General features: G+C 36.9%; 1 protein-coding gene across 2 annotated transcripts in view; it reads left to right on the forward strand.

Annotated features, from left to right (window-relative positions):
* Positions 1-645: 645 nt before the first annotated feature.
* Positions 646-23,620, forward strand: part of STIM2 (stromal interaction molecule 2) — a 178,901-nt gene continuing 155,926 nt past the window's right edge. The window contains exon 1 of one of the 2 annotated variants that reach the window (XM_072620423.1): positions 646-1,202. In XM_072620423.1, coding sequence (XP_072476524.1) covers positions 869-1,202 — 334 coding nt within the window. In that variant the 5' untranslated portion in view covers positions 646-868. The remainder of the gene's footprint in view (positions 1,203-23,620) is intronic. The other variant, XM_072620424.1, reaches the window with a different exon arrangement.

Genomic DNA, 23,620 nt, shown 5'->3' on the forward strand with positions numbered 1-23,620 from the left:
ACCTGTGCGTTGGGGGGGGTGCCTAAAAATGAGCAGCCCCTCCCAACGCCCCCGCACTCCCCCCTCCTCCGGGCTACCGTTTGCCATTCAACTACAGAAACTCTAACTGGTGGAAGAAACGGGTAAAATTGGGCTCTCCAGGCGCACAAGCTAAATCCAAAGCGCTCCTGGTTACAAAGTTTCCCTGGTAATTTCAAATTTTCTTGTTTCTATTTCTCCAAATGACTTTCACTAGCAGCCGACTTTCCTTCAAAGCCCCACAGTCGGCTGGGGTTGGTGGGGTGGAGTGGGGTGGGGGAGGTCTTCCTTCCTTCCTTTTCCCCAACGTCTCCGCCCCAATTTGGTGCGTGGCTAAGCCCCAGAGGGAAAGATCCCTTCAAAGAGCACCACTCTCTGCATCTCACCCCACCCCTTCCTTCGGCCACGCCTCTGGGAGGAGGGAGGAGGAGGGGTGTATTGGGAGGCAGCCTCACTAAGCATGCGCCGGCAGGCCCGCGCCTGCGCTCTGGGAGGGGAGGGAGGCGGGAGGAGGTGGGGCGCGGCGCGAATTGGTGCCCGAGTGAGCGAGGGGAGGGAGCCGGGGGGGAGGGGGGAGCTGGGAGCAGGTTTCCGAGGCGGCCAGCTCGAGCGTGGTACTACGAGCTCGAGGCCGGAGGGGGCGGGGGGATGCGCGGCGGCGGCGACGGCGGCAGCGGCAGCGGCGCCGGCGTTGGCGCTGTTGCCGGGTGGTTGGAGGCGCCAGAGCAGCGGCCCCGGGTTCCGACGCGACGGCCGCGCCGAGAATCGTGCGCGGCCTGAAGGCGCTTCGCTCGCTCTCCCCCGCTCTCGCCTCCACCCCCTCTCCGTTTAAAAATAATTACCGGAACCAATGAGCGAGGCCCGGACCCGAGCCCCCGAGGCCGCCGATGCCCAAGGGACCAGGCTGTCTCCGGGCGAGAGCCCGAGGCAGCGGGGGCGGCCCCAGGAGCCGCCGCCGCCGTGGCCGTGGCCGTGGCCCGCGGCCGCCTCCCCGCCGCCTCGCCTCCATCCCCTGTGCCCCGGGGGTCCGGCCCGGGGCTGGACCGCGCTGCTGGTGCTGGGCTTGCTGGCCGCGGGAGCGGCGGACGGATGCGAGCTGGTGCCCGGGAGCCTTCGCGGGAGGAGGACGTCGTTGGCGGGAGCCGCCGCCGCCTCCACGGGGGAGAGCCCGGCTTTGGTGACAGGTGAGGCGGGGGCGGGGGTGCGGGAGCGTTGCGGGCCAGGCCAAGATCGCGGGGTCTGTGCGGGGGGGCTGGGGGAGGGGAGGGCCGGCGGAGCAGGTGAAAGCACCGGTAGCCTTTGCAAACTCTTGGGGGTGCCCCCCGCCCCGTTTTCCCAACTCCGCACTAAACCCCGACTTGGGGCGAGCCTCTCTTCCTGCTCCTCTGCCTCCCCGAAGTTCTCGGGTGAGCTCTTCCGCGCTGCAGTCAGCCGAGGCTGAGGGGGACGGGGGTGAATGGGTTTTTAAGGATAAGGCAGCAGCAGCAGCAGCAGCATTGCGGTATTGGGGCTGCCCCCGGTGCTGCCTTTGCGAAGGCTTCCCTGGCAATGACTCGCACGCTTTCGAGTCCATGCTAAGCAAAATGCCCCTGGGGAGACTGCTGAAGAGGCTTGGAATACGTAATAAGAGTTTAATATTTGCTGCGGGGAACCTTTGGCTTTCTGTAGGGGGCCGTCATTATTTTGAGAGTGAGCAGCCCCTTGGAGAGAAAGATAGCGTTGAGGACTCCGGGCAAGTACCTAGATATTTATCTTAATTTATCTAGTACCGGGCATTCAGGACTGACTTGTGTTTTATGAGAACTGGGATTGTGGAGCTAGCTGCAGCATTTCTGACCACAGGGAAGATGAGACATGTTTTTAGTTATTGAAAGATTTGTTGCCTCAATGTTTGCTACTTGGAGAAATTGATGTTTATTTATCTGGGTTGTTCATATGAGTTTGGTGTTTATATGAGAAGTAACTTATTTAGGCCCATTAGTTGAAAGAAAAAGTAGTGCGATGAAATAAAATGGCATCAGTGAACACCCATTATTGGTCTAGCTGGAGTGACATTCCAACAGGAGTCCAGAAGTTACTAATAGGGATGCCCGGAGGACTAATTTTGGGAGCCACTTGCTTCTGTGAGAAAGCAGTCAGTTTCACTGAAAGGATGGTTATCGTACAGTGAGGAAAGGAGGGCTAGAAAACAAAGCTCACTCTCACATTTTAGTAGGGAATGCAACAAATGAGTACAAGTTATATTATGCCTTTTTAAAAAAAGGAACGTACTTAAAAAAGATTGGATAATTTGATAATTCTAGAATTTAGCATTGGTGGTTTAATTTCAGTGTTACTCTTCATTGTTTGATTTATGCTTATTGACTTCACTAGCTGGAAAACTTGAAAACATTTTATAAGAAGCTAACGTGTTAATGAAGAAGCAGTTACAGAAGAACTGTAACTGTGTAAGGTGTTTATTGGTGAATGGAAGGAGAAACTAAGGTTTGAGGTGTAGATATTAGAGAAGTAGCTGTAGAAAGGAACTTGAAGTGAAAATGTCTTTTAAATAGTTGGCTCATCTTTTATAGAAGTATTTTTTGAATGACAGTTGAGCAAATGTTTGAGAAAACTTGATACTTTAATGAGCATTCACAAAATGTTTGGTGTTGCACAGGTCCTACAAAGATGCAGATAGTCTGATGGAATTTCTGTTGTAATAATCCTTTTGAGGACTTTGGTTCCTTTCCAAATACTTCTGGTATCCAAAGAAGGAATGGTAGACTTCTGTAGAACAAAAGATTGGTGATTTGCACAAATAGGTCTGTACTTAATTGTTCACTTGACTTTTATGTTACATACAGTGGCATAATACTGAGTTTGTAATTTGTTTCTAACTCCTCCCCTTTGTTTAAATATTGGTGTTGTTAGCAAGTTAAAATTTCGCATTTAAAGTTTGCAAGAAACTAAAACATAGTACTCAAGTTATTTAGTTCATTTCCCCATCAAATCTCATGACTCTTAGATTTTTATGATAGCCTTGGAATCTAGAACATGGGTACATGAACAGTTTATCAGTTTGAAGTGTTTGGCATGAAGTTGGACTAGATGATTTCAAAGGTACCTTTTGAATAAATTAGATTCTGTTTCTATTAATAGTTCCTTATTATGCTGCTTAATGGCTTTTATTTGTGAAATGTCATGTTAAACCTTAAACATCATACCTATTGTATGTAACCTTCAGGAAGTGGAATGATTGAACTTAAAAATTTTATGTCAGAGACAGTGTTAAAATGTTTGGGGGTTAGAGCAGTTAGTAAGTAGAGAACCTGACAGAAGTGTAAATTTTGAAATTTGAATATCCTTGAGCATTTTAAGGGAATGATTGTGCATTCTCTTATTCCTGATTAAAGATCTCTATTAGCAATGAGTATTCTTCCTGTTTCTATTATAATAGACAACCAAAACCATTTCCTGGTCTTTACTGTTGCCTTTTCAGATTATCATGTTCAGTCATCTTTGGAAAATTCTTAGACTTTCTTTGCATTCAAACATTTTCTCTCAATGAAGTTTGACTCCTTTGACTATTTTAATTAAGGTGTTTGATATATTTTAAGACATTTATTAATTTTAGAAAATCAATTATTTCGGCATAGCCTTGAATAAACTAATACTTTGATATATAGAATGTAGCAAATCCATCAGAATGAACTGGTGAACTATCACATTGGATTTTCATTTTCTGAATTTCCTATTTTGCCTTTACCCAGAAGTTCTCAAAAGTCTGGTCTGAACCCCTGGGTATTCTCTCTAGGGGGAGTCTAGGGAGCCCTATAGGTCAAAACTGTTTCATAATAATGTTAAGACATTACATGCCTATTAAAATACTTCTTTTTTTCTAACTACATTATCTGTTTTAAATTGGAGTCTCTTCATATACTTGAGCCAAAACAGCATGGAAGTTGTTGAATACAGAAGCAGACAGATATGAGAATGAAGCTGTTTTCTATTAAACTAGATATTAAAGAAGATTGTAAAAATATGTAAAGCAGTGCTATTCTTCTTACTAAATGTTTTTCTCTTTTGGAAAATATGGTTATTTTTCATAAAAATATTTATGTTAATATCTAATGGGTTTATTATTTTCAATGAATTAATCAATATTTAACAATCAGTTTTACTTTTTAATACAGTAAATATTGATAGGTACACCTATTTATGTAAACAAAGGCTCTTTAGGATCCTCAGATTTTAAGAATATAGTCTTCCGTGATTTTGAAGAGTGTAAAAGAGGTACTGAGACCAACAGTTTGAGAAACACTTCCTTGCTATAGAGTGATCAAGTGTAAATTTTCTTTGTGTGTATGAGTTGTAGGAGTAGGGGGTGGGGTTCAGAGTATACGAGGAAGTGTATGGAAGGTAACATGTATTTATATTTATACTTTTTTTGTTGTTTAACCATAATCCAAGTAATTAAAATTGACCAATATTGTATATCTCTCATGAGTAAAATTGAAAGCAATTTAGCAGGCAGCATAGTCAGGGAATTCTTGGGTATTATAATAAAGTGGAGTTTTAATCATCTGTTCATTCTGAGGTTTTCACACTTCTGTTTCACGACATCAGTTCAAAGTTCATATGGTTTAAAAAAAATTTTTTTCAGGTTCCTGTATTTTCAAATCCAATTTCATAAGGCCATTTTATGGATTTGTTAGCTTACCTTTTGATGCTGCTTTCTAAAATAGTTTAGATTTTATTTGGATTAAAGGTTTAGTTTGTAAATCAGATTTAAGAATGATTAGTTATTCTGAAACTGAAATAATTTATTAAAGAATAGACCACAAAAGTGTATTAAAAGAAGAGAAACTAGATTAAAATTGCATTTTCAAGTCCATAGCAAGTATAATTATATATTGTATTGTTGAATGATTTTTAAACCTTCAGACAGACCCTTATTGTTTGAATGGTTTGGAATTCAGAATGAATTTTCCTAAAGAAACAATGTTGTAAACATTGATTAGGTTCTCAAAGCTGTTCTGTAAAAGTTCATAAAGTTGAAGCATATACTGTATTACTTGTAATATAGAACGTAACCACCACACATAATGATGTTGACATGGGACAATATGTTCCAAGTTTCAATTTGGGATAGTAGGAACCTGTCTCCCAGCTTTTCATTGCTTATATACTGTTGTTCATAGAGTCATTTAGAGACCATGTAGCCCAGTCTGTACAAACTGAGGCTCAGAGAGTTTAATTGGCTTGCCCTTGGTCATATCAACTAAATAGTGTCTTAGCCAGAGTCCGAACCTAAGTTTATTACGTGCTTCCTCTCAGTAGAATTGAGACTGTTCTAGCTTTTCCGTTATTGATGCTTCTTGGGGCTTTGTCATGGAGGATTGGTTGTGTATTGGAGGTTAGGGATAGAAATGAGCTTCCCAAGGACCCTTTGAACTATGGGACAGTTAGATTATTTGTAGGTTTATCTTCAGTAATCATTTCTAGTTTGGGACAAATTGCTCACTTCCTTTTCTTAAGAGTGCCTCAGGGGTTACCTGATAGATTTCCACTGTAGCCACCTATTGTATCTTTCTAAATTTTCTCTTTCTTTAGCCTGCTTTAGGATACTACAGGGGCTTAGTTTCCTTATAATTGACCTTTTTTTTTTTGAGTTTTTCTAAGGTTTTTTGTTTTTTGACTAGTAGTAGCAAAGGGAAATGCAGTATAAAGGGTCCCATTTGTTTGCTATATGTGTATTTGAGGGGAAAATTCTTTTCTTTTTTAATTATATCTAGTAATAGTGACAGTAAGGTTTATGTAATAATTTAGAAGTTTACAAAAGCCAAATCAAAAACAAGTGCTCGATGATCATAGGATCATAGATGAATCTGAAGGCGTCTCAGAGGTCATTATTGAATCCAACCCCTCATTTTACAGATGAGGGGACTGAGGTCGAGTTAGGTAAATAGCTGTTTTACTCAAAGGCCTGGGGATCAGATGACCTGGATTCAGCTTCTGGCTGTGCCATTTACTAGCACTGTGACCCTGGGCAATTCACTTACTTTTCTGAGTTTTGTTTCTCACTTGTAAAGCTGGAACATAGAAAGGGAACTGGCAGTGAAAGGATGATAAGGCTGGAGCACATTCTGCCCTCCACTCCTTGTTCTCTTTCCCTCTTTCCAGGCCTCTTACTGCGTAGCCTGCCTGAAGAGAACATCAGAATAGATATGTCATTGGAGGAGTGGGAGGTGATTAGAGAGAACATCTGGTAGTGAGAGGAGGGAAGGGAAATCCCAGGGTTGCCAGCTGTAATAGCAAGGGGGTTTCCTGTAGTCTTCCAGTTCCTAGGTACCATTCTTACCTAAGGAATATTTATAAAATTTGATCTGAATATGTTGTAGATCCCATGCTTCAGAATCATTAAATTGTTTAGATACTCTATCTGAATATTTGCTTAGATTCTCTCTAATTTTATGACATTTTATCGATTTTTTAGAATTTGTCATTGACATAGCATTGTGTGTTTATTTCAGTTCAACAATAGGAAGTGCTGCTTATTAAAGGAGTAGAATGTTGAAAAAATAGAATCTGATTTCCAGAAACTTATAATTTATGAAGAGTACATGTGGCATGGTAATAAGGGGCAAAGGAGAGAACTGGACAAAATGACCTACCTAGCAAAAGAGGAAAGAACACTTTGAGGGGGAGTATGGCTTCATAAGAAGGTGATATCAGAGCTGAGTCTTAAAGGAAAGGAATGTTTTTGGAGATGAGAGTCATAGATTTAAAACTGGAAGGGAAGTTGGAGGTCATCTAATCCAACCCTATCCTTTTATAAATGAGGAGCTAAGACCTAGAGGATGGGAAATGAATTCCAGGTGTGGGGAATGGTCTGCCAGAATTTATTAAGTTTTATTCAGTGTGCCAATCGGTTAATTATTTGCAATGGACCAAATTTTAATAGTAATAATAGCACGCATTTGAATATAGACTTACTTTTACATAGTATACTGTTTTGTTTTTTTTCCGTACCAACCTTGTGAGGCTTATAAGTAGTGTAAGTATTTTCCTTATTTTCAGATGAGAAAACTGACTGTTTGTTATCAGGTAGAAAGTAGGTAACTGGGTGAGTCACTTAACCCCTCAGTGTTCTGGTTCTCTTAGACTAAAAGTTGCAGAGAAGGTGTTAAGTTATTTGGGTGATACCTACCCTATCCCCTGTGCATAGCAGGGTACCTGGAAGGAGTTTGATGAATTCTATTTGGTGGTATACTTTCATTGCTAAACTTGCCTATTAAAGTAGTTACATTGTTATTGGTGCATTCACTGAATGTAATTTACAGAAATGGTTTTTAAATTAAGGAATATTCTGTAGTTCACGAATTTTAAGAGTATTTACAGTGTACAAATAGGTATTCTGTGTTGGTTAATATACAAGATAACCTTTTTTAATGTTATTGGGAGAATAGGACAGTCTAGCTGAGAGAGCTCCTCCTGCCCCTTGTTCTTGTAACACTCTTCCTTGTTTCTGTATTCTTATTAACTAGCTACTTAATCTATATAAATAAATTAAATAGCTCAATAATCTAACATTGTAACATACATTTTTTTTTTAACCAGTTCTTCCAACTTGTCAACTTTTAGAGGAACTCTCATTATTACTTTCTCATGCTTCCTCTTTTTCTTAACCTTTTTGCCTTTGGCAAACATCTGTTCTACCTCCTTTCCCTCTATATCGTAGGTGAGGAAATTGTCGTAGGCTAAAAAAATTGCACTAAAATGCCTTTTGGTCTATTCTAGAACACTTTTAGCACCTTGTAACTTTAATCTTAGGATTTATTCATTAGTAGGAAAAAACTGATTCTTTGGGATCTTTCCTAAGTACTGCCATGCTAGGATTGAGCTGGCTCTCCTTTGTGAGTTCCAAACTGCAAAACAACAGACTGTTGGAGTAAAAAATTTTGTTTTTTGCTTCATTTTGAGAAGAAGTTAGATAAATACTCTGCAGTGCACCAAGAAACTGCTCTGTGGTTGTGTATACTTCAGAGTGAAGTTAAATAAACTCTTTCCCCCCCACAAAAAAGCAAAATAAAATCTCTAAAATGGCTTTTCTAAGTTGGTCACTTATTTCTCTGCTGCTCTAACCTTTTGTGATTTTCTGTTGGCCTATAGAATATAATACCCACTTCTTATTCTGGCTCTCCACAGTTTGCCTACAATTCACCTTGTGGCAGCTAGGTGGTGCAGTGGATAGAGCACCAGAGAAGGAGTCAGAAGGACCTGAGTTCAAATCTCACCTCAGACACTTGACACTCACTAGCTGTGTGACATTGGGCAAGTCACTTAACCCCAATTGCCTCATCCTGGGTCATCTCCAGTCATCCTGATGAATATCTGATCACTGGATTCAGATGGCTCTGGAGGAGAAGGGAGGCTGGTGACCTGCACAGCCCTCCCTCACTCAAAACAAAGTGAAGTGCAAGTCATGTCATCATTTCTCTGGTGGTATGGTCTTCTTTGGCAAGGAAGGATGAACACACACACACACATACACACACAATTCACCTCAACAGTCATTTTTCAGTATTGACCTTCACAAACTCTGTATTCTCTCTAAACTCTTGGTTCATGAATTTGACATGACTTCTCTCACTTCTGTGTCTTTTCCCATTTCTAGAATGCTATTTCTCTCCTTTTCCCATCTTTAACTTCAAAATTCTTTTCTTTCTGTCAGATTTGGGTCAGGGGCCACCCACCTCCATGAATTAATTCCTGCTTCCATTCCTTCCTTCCTCTCATTCTTGTCCCAGTCCTTGCTCCACTCCCTTCATTAACTTTTTTTCTCACTTAGTCCTAGGAGTTTTAGATATGCTCTGTCCTCAATCTCCTTCACTCCTTACCATAGACATTTATCTATCATGTGGTCTCTCTCCAATAGAAGGTAGGCTCTTGGAGGACAGCAAACGTTTTGTTTTTGTGTTTGTATTTGCTTAATATAGTACCTTCCATAAAAGTAGTCCCTTAATAAATAGTTTAAAAATTGAATTCAAGAACATTGGTAAAAGTATTGAAGTATTGATACTCAGGAAGCCCAAGTAGATTAACATTTTTCTGAACAATGTTTTGGGTATGCATGTTTTGTACATGTGATGGTTAAACTGCAGTTAATGTAAAAGTGAATCAGATAGTTTCAACATTAGTCAGAGCGTAATGAATAATGTTATATTTTGAAATAATTTTTATAGCATTATTATTTAGTACCATCACCTGCAGTTATGGACACTTGAAATGTGTCAGTGATACTTCTTTATGTCTGATTAATAAGCAAACCCTCTTTATTTTGGAGGACATTTATGATCTTTAGAACTAATGTAGAAATTAGCAAGTCAGTGCTGGGCTTCACCTGAGACTGAGTATCAACTGCTTATTGAAGTCTCATTATTTTGTTGACCTGGAGATTGCTTTTAAATTTACCAGGTTTTGAGAAACTAATAGTTTATATAGAGTTTTTAGTATAATTAAAAGCTCCATAGTCTCCTCTTACTATGGAAAAAGATTGAAAACTTTACTTTCCTAGTGTTCATAAAGCATTAACCTGTAATTATGAATAAACAGCTACTTTTAAATTTAGAGACAATAGTTTTGTCAGACCTTTAGAATATTTTATAAAATATTGTCATACTCTATTTTTTTTGTATTAGAAAATAATTTCCTAAAATTTGAACTCTTTGAGGTTTGTAAAGAAATTTAAATAAGTGTTTATTTATCACATTAAACACTGACATTAATTATACTGGGAAGACCCCCGTTTTTTCCTTTCCATCAAAACCTTGGGAAAAGGGCAAGGAAAACAGGTTATCAGTCCTTTAGATTTAGTCATTTAGAATATTGAAACATTCTGCATTAGAAACACATGGCTTTTGCAATTTCATAAAATAAACACCTATGAACAGAAAAGATTGATTTTGTTGTATTGGAATTTGTAAAGCTGTTAATAAAAAGCAGCCACTGTTATGTCCTTTAAAAGATTTGGCAACCAAAACAATTCCCCAGTCACCCAATTTGGCTAGCCAAAGAATTATGCTGCAATAAAATGTAAATATGAGCCTTTTAGGTTTCCATCCTTTTATCAGATGCCTTATTCAGTTATTTATTTTCTATAGAGCAGAGGTTGTAATCTAATTTTGCTGAGTTTCTTGCTTATAGTGTATTAGAAGAGATAAAGGATGTGTATAACTGTGATACAAGTTAAAATAAAGACAAAGACATATCTAAACAGAAAAGCTCTGAGAAATATGTACTCTAACAGAGTACATCAAAGAAGGTTTCATGGAGGAACTCTCAGCTAAGCACTGAGTTGGGCCTTGAAGCAACAGAAAGGCTATATTTTTATTTTGTAAGTTATTGTGAAGTGGAGTAGTTTTGGCTGTTCTGGATATTTCTTGTGGAAGAAATTGGGTATCAGAATGTTCCCTAATATACAAATTCCCTAATAACAGATTAATTGTTTCAAAACAAGTGTTAGAGCACAACTAACTGTATGGGAATAAATAGAATAAAGAAGGACTTTTGAATCCTTGTGTCTCAGACTATTAAATCAAGATTAAGAAAAGTAATATAATAAAATATTATTTCATTTTAATGATCCTCTTAAAGGTTCATTTTTTGTATTTAATAATATCAGTACAGTAGTACTTGTATGTATATGATTTATAAATACAATTATTGAGTCTTTGTGCTCAAACTTTTTTTTTTTTAACTGATAATGATGTGTGATCAAAAAAGGTTGAACTTCACTGTTCTGTAGCCAGGGGGAGGGGGAGCTGGTCAGACTTCTGGCATAGGTTATTCAAGAAAACCGCCTGGGTTATTGTTATAGGGGTGTATCTAGAGTAGAGAGAGCCTGTTGAAAGCCTATTGGAATCACCAAGAAGTTAAGAAAACCTGAGAGACAGGAATGTTCTTTGGAGCAGACACTGAACTGCCCCTGATGGTACTTGGGGTCTGTGGTAGATACCATTCTTTTCCTCTTTTGGAACCATTCTTCTGTAGTCTCATGTATATTTGAGCCTTTGAGAACTCACGGGTCAACTTCAAGATGTATAGCGGCAGTGCAAGATTTGAGTGGAGGATTGAATACTAAGTTATGTGTGATATCATTATAGTAATTTGTATTTTGAAGGTGACTTTAGATTTGAGACACAATTTGTCGTGTCACTAGTGTCCATACCATTTTTTCTAAAGGCAGATTTAATCGTTTGATCTTTATTGACACTTTGTAGACTTGACTTTAAGAATCCTTTATTTATATGTATGCATACCCACATATATTTATAGAGATGATTGTTAAATTCATGGGAGCTGATGAGGTTACCAAGAGAGAAGAGTATAGAGGGAGAAATGAAAAGGGTCTGGGTCAGAACCATGGCGAGTAATCATTGTTAGGAGTTGTGATATGGGTGATGAGTGAGCAAAGGATCGAAAAAAATAGCTTGGAGGACAGACAGAACTAAGTAGTGCCATGAAAACCAGAGAGGAGAAAGTATCCAGGAGAGAATTGTGATCAGTAATAGGTACATTAGGTAGGTAGAGCAAGATGAGGACTGAGAAAAGGTGATATCATTTGGCAATCAAAGGATCACTAGTAACTTTGGAGGGAGCAGTGTCATTTGAATGTTAAAGTCAAGCCAGACTGATTGAATGAGAAGAAATGGAAGTGCTAGAGTAGACTTTTTTATGGAGTGCAACAGTGAAGAGAGATGTAGAAAAATGGCATGAGGAAATTATCGGAATTAGTGAGTTTTGTTTTTGAAGGATGGGCAAACTTGGACATTTTTGAAGGTTGTAAAGAAGCCAGTACATAGAGGCTGGGAGATTGAAGAAACAGAAGGGATTATTTAGGATGTAATCTGCTAGAGGAAATAGGAGAGAAGGTTTGTAATCTTAGAGTCAGTTTTTCATGCCACTTGGCATGAGTTCTTCATAACACTAAGGTTCTTTTCTACTCCCCAAACCCTTTGTGCATCTGGCATCTCTTTTCCACTTCTGCAACCAGCCCTTCAGGTTGTCAGGCCCCTTGCTGAGTCTCTTGTAAGGGCTTCTTAACTGGTTATTTTTGTTCTTGTCTATTCAGATTCCAAGCTATCGTTTGCATTGCTTATTACCTGAGTAATTTTCCTAATGTAGTACTATGATGATATCACTTTGTGTAAACTCCTGTTTTCATAGTCAGGGCTTTCCACAAACTGGTTCCACCTCTGCCTCTCCATTATTATCTGATATTACCCTCTTCATTTATTTTGTATTCTAGCCAAACTGGACTGTTCTCTGTCTCTGGACTATTTTCATCCTGTCTTCAGTGGATTCTGTCTTTAACCTTTCTTCCACAAATCTCCATCTCCATCCATTACAACAGATGCCCCCATCAAGTTTGCATAGTCAAGCAGAACTAATAGCAATGTTATACATGTCCCAAAACATATGTCTTATTCTCCACCTGAGTCCGTCACCCCTCTATCAGAAATATGCTTCATTTTTTTCATTTGGAGTCATAGTTAGTCATTACATTGATCAAAGTTCTTAAGTCTTTCGAAGTTGTTTGCCTTTACAATATTGTTAATATATAAATTGTTTGGCTTCTGCTTATTTCACTCTGATTCAACTCCTAGGTTTCTCTGAAACTTTTCTTTGGGTATTTCTTATGGTGCAGCAGCGTTCCCTTACATTCATATGCAATAATTTATTCAGCCACTCTTCATTTGGTAGGCACTACTCTAGTTTCCAGTTCTTTTCCTCTAAGATGAGAACTTCTATAAACATTTTTATACTTTGCTCAAGCAAGACCTTCCACATGCAGGTTTTCCTGATTCCCTTTCCTGCCAGATTTCTTCTGCCCTCCTTCCCTAAACAACTGTGTATTTATTTTGTTTTTATTTTCCTTGTATTTATAGATGTTATATTTGTAAAGTACTTAGCAAAGTACTGACACGTAGTAGACGCTATATAAATGTTATTAAAAAAATCATAGGTGCTGGAGAGCAAGGACTGCTTCATTTTTGTCTTTGTTTCTTCAGAGCCTATCATACATAGATCCTGGCTCATGGATGCTTTTTCAGTAGTTATTGATTGATATTTGAGAAATTATTTAAATTTTGAATGATGTCATCAAAGAAGCACTTAGGTTTGAGTCTGAAATTCTGAATCTTATTTGCTATTGAGAACTAGTCTTGATTCATCAGGCAGACTTAATTCTTTAGACTTGCTCTTTTAGGTGTACACAAATGCTTTTATAGTCAAGTAATTTCTATTTGCATTTTCTTTTCATGAAAACATTCCTGAGTGACGACTTGTCAGGTTATCATCCAAATAATAATTTCCTAAGTTATTGTTAAGAGCAAACCATGGTATATCTTAAGTTTTTACATAGAACTTAACCATATTATGTGTAGTTATTTAAATTGATATATTTGACATAATAGAAAAGGAACATACACATATATGTATATTCTTCATAATTTATAGTTGCTACAGGAATATGTGCTGTGGTTTCAGTGTTATTATACACGTTCTAAGTTTTAACAGAAGATATAAAATACATTTTGAGGAACTCCAGTGTCTTTAGAAAGGGTGTGTGTGTGTGTGTGTGTGTGTGTGTGTGTGTGTGTGTGTGTGTGTGTGTGTGTGTGTGTGTGTGTGTGTGTGTGTGTGTGTCTAATTGTGGTTTGGGAAATTTGAGAATTACTTTCCCAGGGTGGCACAACACCTTGTACTGTAGTTGGGACTTTGTTACTTTCAGGCCAGCTCTCTAGACCCTATATCAGGTTTTTTATAAATCTCTAAAGTTCCCATTTCACAATTGCTAGAAACTTGAGATTAAGTGAGTAAGAAAACTTTAATGGGCTTCAGAAATGAATTAATGTATATGGTGAAAAAAACTGTATGATTTGTTTTTTTCAGTGTAATTCATTGTATCTTTATTGAGCCTAAAGTATTTAGGTACTTTAAATTTGAAATGTATGTACATTGTTTTTATAGGGTTTTTTTTTTTGTTGGTCTCTTTGTGTACTACAAGAATTCATTTCTATTTTTCATGGATTGCAGTTTCTTGTGTACTTTACAGCACAACTGTTTCTTGGCTCATCCCCTAAGAAATATTTGATCAAATATATCAAATAAGATTAGTATGATGGTAACTAGTAAAATGTCATGCTATTTGAATTTCTGGTGAGGAGAGATCATATGTAATTACTGAATGGACAGTTGATTAGGTTCATCTGGCTTTATATTCCCACCAACTAGCATTTATGGTAGATAATAAATATTTGATGAATTGTCTTTGTTGTGAATTTACAGGTGGTAGGGTGAACTAATAAAATTTGAAGTGTAGACTCTTAAAACCAAGTATGCAAAATTTGCAATTCAAAATGAAAGTAAATATAAGTGGTGCTGAGGCAAAAATAAGTAATTGAAGAAAACTATAGTACTGTAAACAAGTGAAATCTCAGAATACAGATATCGAAGTTTATTGGAATTTCATAGGCTTTCTGGACCAATCATTACCTGGGAATCATCATTACTGTATCTTTAACATGTGACCGTTGAGTTCTTCTGAGGCTCTGACATTCCTTATCTGCATAGCTTTAATTGCTAGGCAGTTTTCTCTTGCATCAATCTTAAATCTTCTTTTCTTCAACTTCCACTCATGATTCTTAGTTCTGTTTTCTGGAGCCAAGAAGAACAAGTCTAATATTTTTTTGACCTGAAAGAGCTTCAGTTTCTTGGAGACTGATAGCAATCATATTTCATCTTAACTTTTATTGTATTGGGACCACTTTGGCTGTCTGATAAAACCTATGGACACCTCAGAATCATATTTTTAATGCAAAAAATTAAATATGTAAGATTGCAAAGGAAACTAATTATATTGAAGTACAATTATAAAAAATTTTAAAAAATAATTCAAGACCCTCGCTCTAAATCTATTCCTGCTTCCCATACAGAAATGCTAACACTGACTCTAAAAATGCAAATTATGGTTGGGAGTGAACTGTAGCTTGCTATTAATAAGTTTAATATTAATACAGCAGACTCTGAGATTCTGGGGTGAAAATGTCTATAGAGAAAATAAGAACTTTTGTACTCACCACAGCTGCTATAGCTTGTCACTACCTTGCCAAAGGAACTTCGGTTGTTATCTGTTGTCTTTAGGATAAAATACAAACCTTTCTGTTTGTCAATTAAAGTTTGTCCTTTATAGCCCTTCACCTTTTGGCTAAAATTTATTTTTCCAGACTACTTGCTTATTATTCCCTATCATTCATATAATAATCTACCTCCCTTTTCCATGCTTTTGCACAGGTTATGCTCCATGTCTGAAATGCTATCCCTCTCCTCACCTCTGACTTCAGGGCCCAGCACAAATGGTACTTCCTTCAAGGTTAGAACACTGGACTTGAAGTCAGGATGATTAGGTTTCAGATTCTGTAACCAATATTTATTAGGTTTTTGACTCATAGGCAAGTCACTTCACCTGCTTCTACATCAGTTTCCTTATGGGTAAGATGAGGAAGTTGTACTTAGTATTTTCTCAGATCCCTTCTAACTCTAAATCTATGAGATCCTATGATCCTAAAGGATCTTTCCTGATTTTTCCATTTGGTACTATTCTGTCCCTCATAGAATCTATTTGTTTGTATGTGTTCTGTATTTGTTTATTGTTTTTTTAAATACAGTAATCTCAATAGTAAGAGAACCACACCGTGATCTCCTTAATCAACTGTTGGTGAATGAAAGTAGAGCACAGAGACAATTTGAGCTTAAAGCTCTCCTTTCCTTGAGCAGTCTTTGCCAAAAGTCCAGATCATGTTAGGGGTTTTGAAGCGGAGATTCTCAAGTACTAATTGAACAAAATGGTCTCTCAGGTCTCTTCTAATTTAATACTGTGACCCAAGTCATTTGTACTATAATACTGTTATTTTAACTACTTAATATCTTTGTAACCTCTTTAAAAAGGGGGACAGTTTAAAGTAAGGGGGTAAAATATAGTGAATGAATATATCTATATCAGAAGGAATTTCTGACTCTTAGAAATGCTTGATTTAATTTCTGTGATTCATTTATTTATTATCTAAAATTTTTAATAAAACTCCATCCTCTCAAGCAGTAACTTTGAATCACCATAATATTTACTTTTCCTATATCTCGCACAACTATGGAAAACACTTAATAATTAACTCAGATTCACTTGTTTAAGTTTCTGTACCCTAAAAGGAGATGAGATTTTTATTTTTTGTTTTGAAATTATGATGAAGATGAACTACAGAATGTTAGAGTTGGAAGGGGTCCTTGAGGCTGTCTGATTCAACCTTCACCTGAAAAAGAATCTCTGTAACATGACTGACAAATGCACATATAAGTATAGTCTTTGACTGTATAAGACCTACTACTTCTGAGGTAGTCCATTTCATTTTGAGATGGCTCTTATTGTGAAATTTATCTTTCAGTCAGGCCTAAATTTGTCTTATAACTACTTACTCATTATTATTAGTTCTGCCTTCTGGGGTCAGTAAGAACAAGTTTGATTCCTTTTTCCTTCTAATACTTGATGAAAGTTAACACGTCTTCCTTGTTCTTCTCTTCTCTAGGTTAAACATGTTTAATTCCTTCACTTGATTTTCAAATCATAAACTTGAAGCCTTTTATTCTTTTGGTTGTCTTCCTCTCAAATATCTTTAAGTAGTTAATGTCCTTAGTAAATATTATACTCAGTGCTGAAGATAATACTTGAGATCTGGATTGGTCTGATGAAGTATAGTGAAAATATAATTTTTCCTTATTTCTGGATTCTGTGCCTGTCTTAAGGCAGCCTAGGATTACATTAGCTTTCTTGGTTGCCTGCCGTGACACACAGTCGACTTTACTGAACTTGTGGCTTAAAACTTGAATTCTTTTTCAGCTAAACTGTTGTCTACCATTTTATTCTTATGAAGTTGAATTTTTTACATTAACATATATTTCTATCAGTTTCATATTTTAAACTTTTCTGAATTTTTTGAATACCAGAACATTCTCATATACAAAGTGAAGCAGAGAAGATTATATGTTAAACTGTGAACCTCTCTTATATGCATTTTATTTTTTAAATATAAATTTAACTTATCACTTTCAAAGTTGAACTTCGCTTCTGTTTCGTTTTGAACTCCCTGTGTTCTTAATAATAACAAAAACTAGCATGTAGATAGTTCTTTCAGATTTGCAGAGTACTTCACAGTTATCTTTTTAACAACCCTGGGAGGCAGGTGCAATTATTATCCTGCTTAACATATGAGGAAACTGAGTCAGAGGGAGGTTGTGACTTGCCCAGGGACACATGAGTCTAAGTGGCTGAGGCTGGAGTTGAATTCAAATTTTCCTGACTCTAGGTTTTTGGCTTTACTGAACCACCTAGCTCCATTCTGTGCATTTAAAAATGTCTCAATCTCTTTTCTTTCTTTTCTAATTTTTTTCCCCTTGGGAATACCATATTCCAAATGCTCCAGTCCTTTAATGTGGAAGCCACTAAATCTTGAGTTATCCTGACTGTGGCTCCACAATATTAGAGTTGTTTCTTTCTGGATGTTTATTTTCTCTTTGACCTGGCAGCTCTGGAAATTGATTGTAATGTTTTTGGGAGTTTTCCTTTTGGGATCTCTTTTTCAGGAGGTGATTGGTGGATTCTTTCAATTTCTTTTTTACTGTAGATTTAAAATATTGGAGCAATTTTCCTTGATAATTTTTTGAAATAATGTCTGGGCTGTTTCTTTGATCATGGCTTTCAGGCAGTCCTGTAATTTTTAAATTTTTTTCTCATTGAGGTCATTTTGGTTTTCCAGTGAGACATTTCACATTTTCTTCTATTTTTTCCATTTTTCTGATTTTGTTCTATTGCTTCTTAATGTCTCATGGAGTTAACTTCAAATTACCCAATTCCAATTTTTAAGGAAATATTTTCTTCAGTGAGCTTTTGTACCTCTTTTTCCATTTGGCCAATTCTGCATTTTTTAAGGAGTTATTCTCTGCAGTGGATATTTGCGTCTCTTTTACTATTAGTCCAGTTCTGTTTTTTTTAAGGTGTTAATTTTGTTCAGTAGTTTCTGTGTGTGTACGCCTTTTACCAAGCTTAAGTTATTCACTTTTCATAACTTTCTTGCATCACTCTCATTTCTGTTCCCAATTTTTCCTTTTCCACTTTCATCTCTTTCTTTAACTTTTCCAGAAACTCTTGTTTGGTTTGGGCCAATTAACATTTTTCTTGAAGGCTTTTTTTGGGTAACTGTTTTCACATTGTTATTTTTCTTCTGAGTTTTTATCTTGGTGTTCCCTGCCACTTCAGAATTTTGTTATACTCAGATTATTTTATTATTGTTAATCTTTTGCTCAGTTTTCTAGCCTAATTTCTTCACTTTGTTAAAGTTAATTATGTTAAATTATGTTAAAGTTAGGCTCAGCTCATCTGGGAGTTGGAAGGCACTGTCCCAAGCAAGCTTTTTCATGCTGTGGTTTTCTGATCTAGTTCTGGAGGTCTGCAAGTTTTTGATGTTTCCAAGGTGGTGTGAACCTGGGAGAGACGTGATCACTGCTCTCCTGGTCTGTGCTGCGGCCTTGCCCAGGAAAGACCTATGGATTCCTTCATCCATAAGTGCTAGTGCTTATTTTTGCTTTGGAACTGTGACTGTGGTCCCTGCTCCCTTGTAACTCACCACCATTGTTCCTTTCTGCTCTGAAAGTGTGACCCAGAGCTGTGAATGGGCAGTAGAGTTATCAGTCAGTGCACCTGTACCCTGTAATCTCGTTCTCATCCGTTGTCAGACCCTCCCCCTTACGGGTTTTGGCAGAGAGTTCCTGAAGCTGCTGCTGCTAGGATAGTAATAACTGCTGCTTGTGTGGCCTTTGGACAGGCCTTCATCCAGGGCTCACAGGCTTCTGCTGACCTCTTAAGTTTTTGTAGGCCAGAAAAATATCTCATCCCAACCGTTTGTTAGCTTTCCCATTCCAAAATATAATTTGAAGTGTTTATTTTAAAGTTATTTTGTTGAGAATGTTGGGAGAGTTCAGCTGCGTAGCTGCCCCTAATCTTAGATCTTGGCTTCGTTCACCTTTATTTTTATTAAGTGCCTACATGAGGTTTATAAAAATTTAAAGACAGTTTGCATGGAAGTGGACTAGCTGCAAAGTTTTGATGAGAATTAAAAGGGCCCAGAAAAAAAAAAATAGTTCAGAACTCAGCAGGGGGTGGATTATTTGCCTGTAATCTTGGGCAGGAGATGGTGGGTAGATGGGGTAATGGTGGGCAGTGGGGACCAGCTATCCTTTGGGGGTGGAATTGTCAAATAGTAAAGTTTTTCATAGCCTTTGAGTAGTTCTTTTTTTCAGTCAAGTTGATGACATCTGACTAATTAAAGAACTAATATATTGATTAATCTCTGGTATTTTGGCCAGGTTAGTCTCACAAAAGATCAGTCACACTTGGCTTTGATTATGTTATATTAGTAACTGAATGGAAAAGAAGCTACAGAAGCATTTTATAGCTGAAGAGGGAGAGCGTGATGACTGTATCTAGGGGATCTTTGGAGCTTGAAGAAGTGGAACAGTGATTATTTAGAAGAAGGAGCAGCAATGAGAGGTATTTCACCCATCACAGCCTTAATTCAGTGTGAGTTATGCAAAAAATGTGGTTTCTTTATTCCTCCTTGGAAGATTGTACCTTTTTGAATATGGGGCCTAAGAATGAAAATCTTACTTCATTTTTCTCCCCATGTTACTTTGTTATTAGTCTTTATTACGTGTGTATATAATTATTGTGTTCTTCCTATCTGATCAGATTGGAATATAATTTATACCATATTTTTTAATTGATTACACAATATTCTGTCTTTAACATGGGATGGCAAGGAATTTCAGAGGCAGAGGGGATGGATTCATGGTACGTATTAATTTCCATTTATGCTGAATATATATTCTTAAAGAGGCAGCATTACTTAATGAATAGAGGCTAGGAGTCGTGAAGACATGGTTTATTTAAGTTCTGTTCTGACACATGCTAGCTTTGTGACTGTGGACTACTTACTGAACCTTTTAGTGCCCCAGGCAACTTTCTAAGATGATAAAATTCTGTAAAATTTGTTTACCAGTCCCTGTGAAGCAAGTTCCTTTATGAAATCACAGGTTTGGATGAATAAAAATGTTTTCTTTTAATTGGCATACGGATTCCTTTACCAGAAAATAGAACTTTGCTTATGACTCATAATTTCCTATGTGAAGAAAATGGAGATGATACAAATTACTATTTGTGGTATAATGAAAAATTCACTACAGTAGGACCCTGGGGTCAGTCTAGTGCAAGGCAATTCACTTAACCCCTTTAAGCTTCACTTTCCTCATTTATAAAATGAAAGGTTTGGACTTACGACTGTTCTAGGCCTATGTGGTATGGATTGTCCATTGCTAATTTTAAGAAAGAAATATGTGATTAAAAAAATTACTCTTAATGTAATAATGATCCCATGGGCTACTCATTTCCTCATCTAGAGTGAACTGGATGACTTGATAAGAACTATTAAAGAGATTCCAATAGTACTTATGGCTTAAAGTAAAAGGACTGATATTAATAGAATAAATCTTCCCAACTGCTGTTATCAAATCTGCAGAGCCTTTTATAGATAATGAATTAGGCTTTCTGTTATTATTATTGTTCTGATTTAATTCTGTCAACAGTAGTTTTCATTTGTCATCTGTGTCCCCTTCTTTTGTTAGTAAAATGGCATATCATTAAATATTAAAGCTGAAAGAGAATTTAAGGATCATCTTAGCCTTCCCCCATATAGATAAGAGACCCTGAAAAAATCAAGTGATTTGTTTTGTCACAAAACTAAGTTGGGACACAGAACCCAGGTCTCTTGATTCCCAGTCCAGTGCTCCTTTTTTCCCACTATAGTGATTACTGTATGTCATTGACAATCTCATAAAAATATAAAAGTATACTGGAAAAAGACTTAAAGATTTCTGCAGATAAAAAAATGTAGAGCTTCTTCTGGTGGTTTGTTCCAGTGTTTAATCAGCTTTACAGTCAAGTCCTTCCTCATGTCTAATCAAAGTTTTCTGTTGCCATTTTAGATTTCTTTACTTAAGTCTCTGTAAAGATGGCTAACAACTTTCCATTATCTTTATAGAACTGTGGCTCTTGGGTACCAGTTGTACAGTGATAATACATGTTATCTTTGAAGAAAATTCTTTCTCTGTAAGATTTATACTTTAAGACCTTGAGTCTCGATTATGCAAATCCAAAATGTTTCTAATGATTATGAAATCATCTATCTTTGTTTAGTGAATACTTCCTTGCAATATAATTTGAAGTTTTAAAGTCTAGGTTATCATTTAAATTTAAAGTGACTTCAGTCTAGCTAGTACTTGTTGATTGTGTTGTGATGTTCTATTTTGAAAAGGTAACTCAGTCTTTCACTAATTGCTCTCAGAATGCATCTTGAAACTTTGTAGGAAATCAGATTGGGACAAAAAGAAGTTTTAAAATACTTCCTGATTAGTTGTCTCAGTAGGAACTACAGCATCCAGCATCATTTAATTTATTTTGCACTTACCCCCCCTAACCAAATCAATTTAAAGTGTTTTCCTTGTCCTTATTCTCTAGACCTACCTTTAGTATCTATAATACTTCACTTGTTTAACCTGAGTTTTGCTCCTTTATCTGCTCAGGTCTCTCTCCCTGTTCCTACTGTTGTCCAAGAGCTTGTGCTGGTAGTAATACTTTTTCTTTAACGATTCATATGATTGATAACATAGAATTAAAGGGAATAAGGAAATTACTATTGTGGGGATTATTATATATTCCTCTTATTACATACTATATGCAGTTAGTATTATTATATCTTTCTGGGATGACAGCATGGTGCCTTTGAGGATTCAAATACCTATTTATTACCTCTCTGAGCTTGGGCAGGTCAGTTAACTTTTCTCAATCACATTTTCCTGATCTGTAAAATGAAGGCTTATGTGTTTAATTATTTGTATGCTGTCTTCCCCATTAAAATGTCAATTTCTTGGGGGCAAGGGTCATATGTATGCCTTTCTTTGTATTCCCAGTATTTAGTAAGTGCTTAATAACATGAAATCGAAAGAAGACATCTGGGCAGGAGGAATACAAAACCTACTTTAAGAAAGTAGGTAGTTTAAATTCTTTCCAGTTTTTTTCCGACCAAACTGTTGTGCAAATCTGTGCTAAATTGAATTGGCTCTCTTTCCTTTCCACTAAACATTTGCCTTTAAAGTCAGAAGTAAGAAAACATACATTGTAATTCATGTTTGCCTGTTGACTGGTAAGTCATAATTGATAATATGTTGTAATCCATATACTTCTAATACCTTCATTGTCCTTTGGGATACATGTACCATTGATTTGAGAACAATTTCAGTATAATGGAGACGGCATTAGAATTGGAGTCAAGAAGAGTTGGGTTGACTTCCCACCTCAGTCATTTATTAGCTATGTGAAATGAACAAAAACTGGGAAGATCTTTATGAACTGATGTAAGTGAGCAAAATTAGTAGAACAATTTAAATTTATATAATGATATCAACATTATAGAGAAAAACAACCTGGAAAGATTTTTGACACTTTGAGAAACACAATGATAAATTGTGAATACAAAAGAATGAAGATGGAACACACTACCTATGCCCTGATGAAGAGATGATGAGCTTAAGATTCTGAAATAGATATTTCTGGACATGGGTAATGTGGGAATTTATTTAATTGGACTATGTGGTATATGGTGATGAATTTAAAATAATGAGATATTTCTGGATAAGATTAATGTAGGAATTTATTTAATTGGATTGTATAGTATGTATATGTTGAAGAATTTTTTAAAAAAATTGCTCAGAGCAGGATAGGGAGAGGGACACGTTCAAAATTTTTTTACTGGGAAAGAAACCTAAAAGACCAAATGATCCAATCAAATAAGATTAAGACAGTGGTTAACTAGGTAGGTACCTTTTAAGGACATTTCTACCCTTAGAATAGTTTCTGATTGGAGAAAATACATATGTGAAATAGAATTCAATTCAGTGAACATTATTAAGTCTTTACTACCTACCAAACGTAATTTTTGGTTCTGATGGATACAGAGATGATTAAGGTACAGTCCTTGCCTTCAAGATGTTTATACTTTATTAGGGAATATACTTCCTTGCTAATAAGCAAAGACATTCTTTGTTGGTGGTGGATCTTAGAATCTCAAAATTAAAAATCCCCTATTTTAATCTTCTACTCATTATTGGAATCTATTTACACTATCTCTGATAGAATTAAATTGCTTTCAGTGGTTAGGAACTCAGTTCTTGAAGATGAAGCTCATTTCATTATTAGATAGTTTAAGTCACATAAGAGGCCATATAATTCAGTTTCCCACATGATATTCAACGTATGCCTGTTCTGTGGGCTTTATTCTACAGAAAAGGAGTATGCAGTTTGACATCCCGCCTATAAATGAATACATTGTGAACTGGGGCCAAGTAGGAGGGGGGATTTTCTTGCTTTTGAATTTAAATAGGAAATTTTGATTTGTTAGTC

Source organism: Notamacropus eugenii, chromosome 6, assembly GCF_028372415.1.
Source record: "Notamacropus eugenii isolate mMacEug1 chromosome 6, mMacEug1.pri_v2, whole genome shotgun sequence".
Lineage (NCBI taxonomy): Eukaryota > Metazoa > Chordata > Mammalia > Diprotodontia > Macropodidae > Notamacropus > Notamacropus eugenii.